The 265-nt window shown below is 68.7% G+C and overlaps 1 protein-coding gene across 1 annotated transcript in view; it reads left to right on the forward strand.

Moving 5' to 3' along the window:
* SYNE3 (spectrin repeat containing, nuclear envelope family member 3) overlaps positions 1-265 on the forward strand; it is a 68585-nt gene that overhangs the window by 15826 nt on the left and 52494 nt on the right. The window contains exon 4 of the mRNA XM_010851433.1: positions 109-262. Within this exon, the coding sequence (XP_010849735.1) occupies positions 109-262 (154 nt within the window). The remainder of the gene's footprint in view (positions 1-108; positions 263-265) is intronic.

The following is a 265-nucleotide window of genomic DNA, read 5'->3' on the forward strand; positions in this document are numbered from 1 at the left end:
GTGCCCCCCACCCACAACCCTCCTGTACCGGGGAGGGGGCAGTGGTACGGACTCCCCGCCCTGAGCCAGGTGGGGGATGCTCACGGCGCCCGTGGCTTCTGCCCGCAGCCGGATCGAGTGGGTGTGGCTGCACTGGAGCGAGTACCTGCTGGCCCGGGATGAGTTCTACCGCTGGTTCCAGAAGATGACGGTGGCACTCGCGCCCCCCGTGGAGCTGCAGTCCAGCCTGAAGGAGAAGCAGTGGCAGCTGAGCCACGCCCAGGTG

Source organism: Bison bison, unplaced genomic scaffold (assembly GCF_000754665.1).
Source record: "Bison bison bison isolate TAMUID 2011002044 unplaced genomic scaffold, Bison_UMD1.0 scf7180017864302, whole genome shotgun sequence".
NCBI lineage: Eukaryota > Metazoa > Chordata > Mammalia > Artiodactyla > Bovidae > Bison > Bison bison.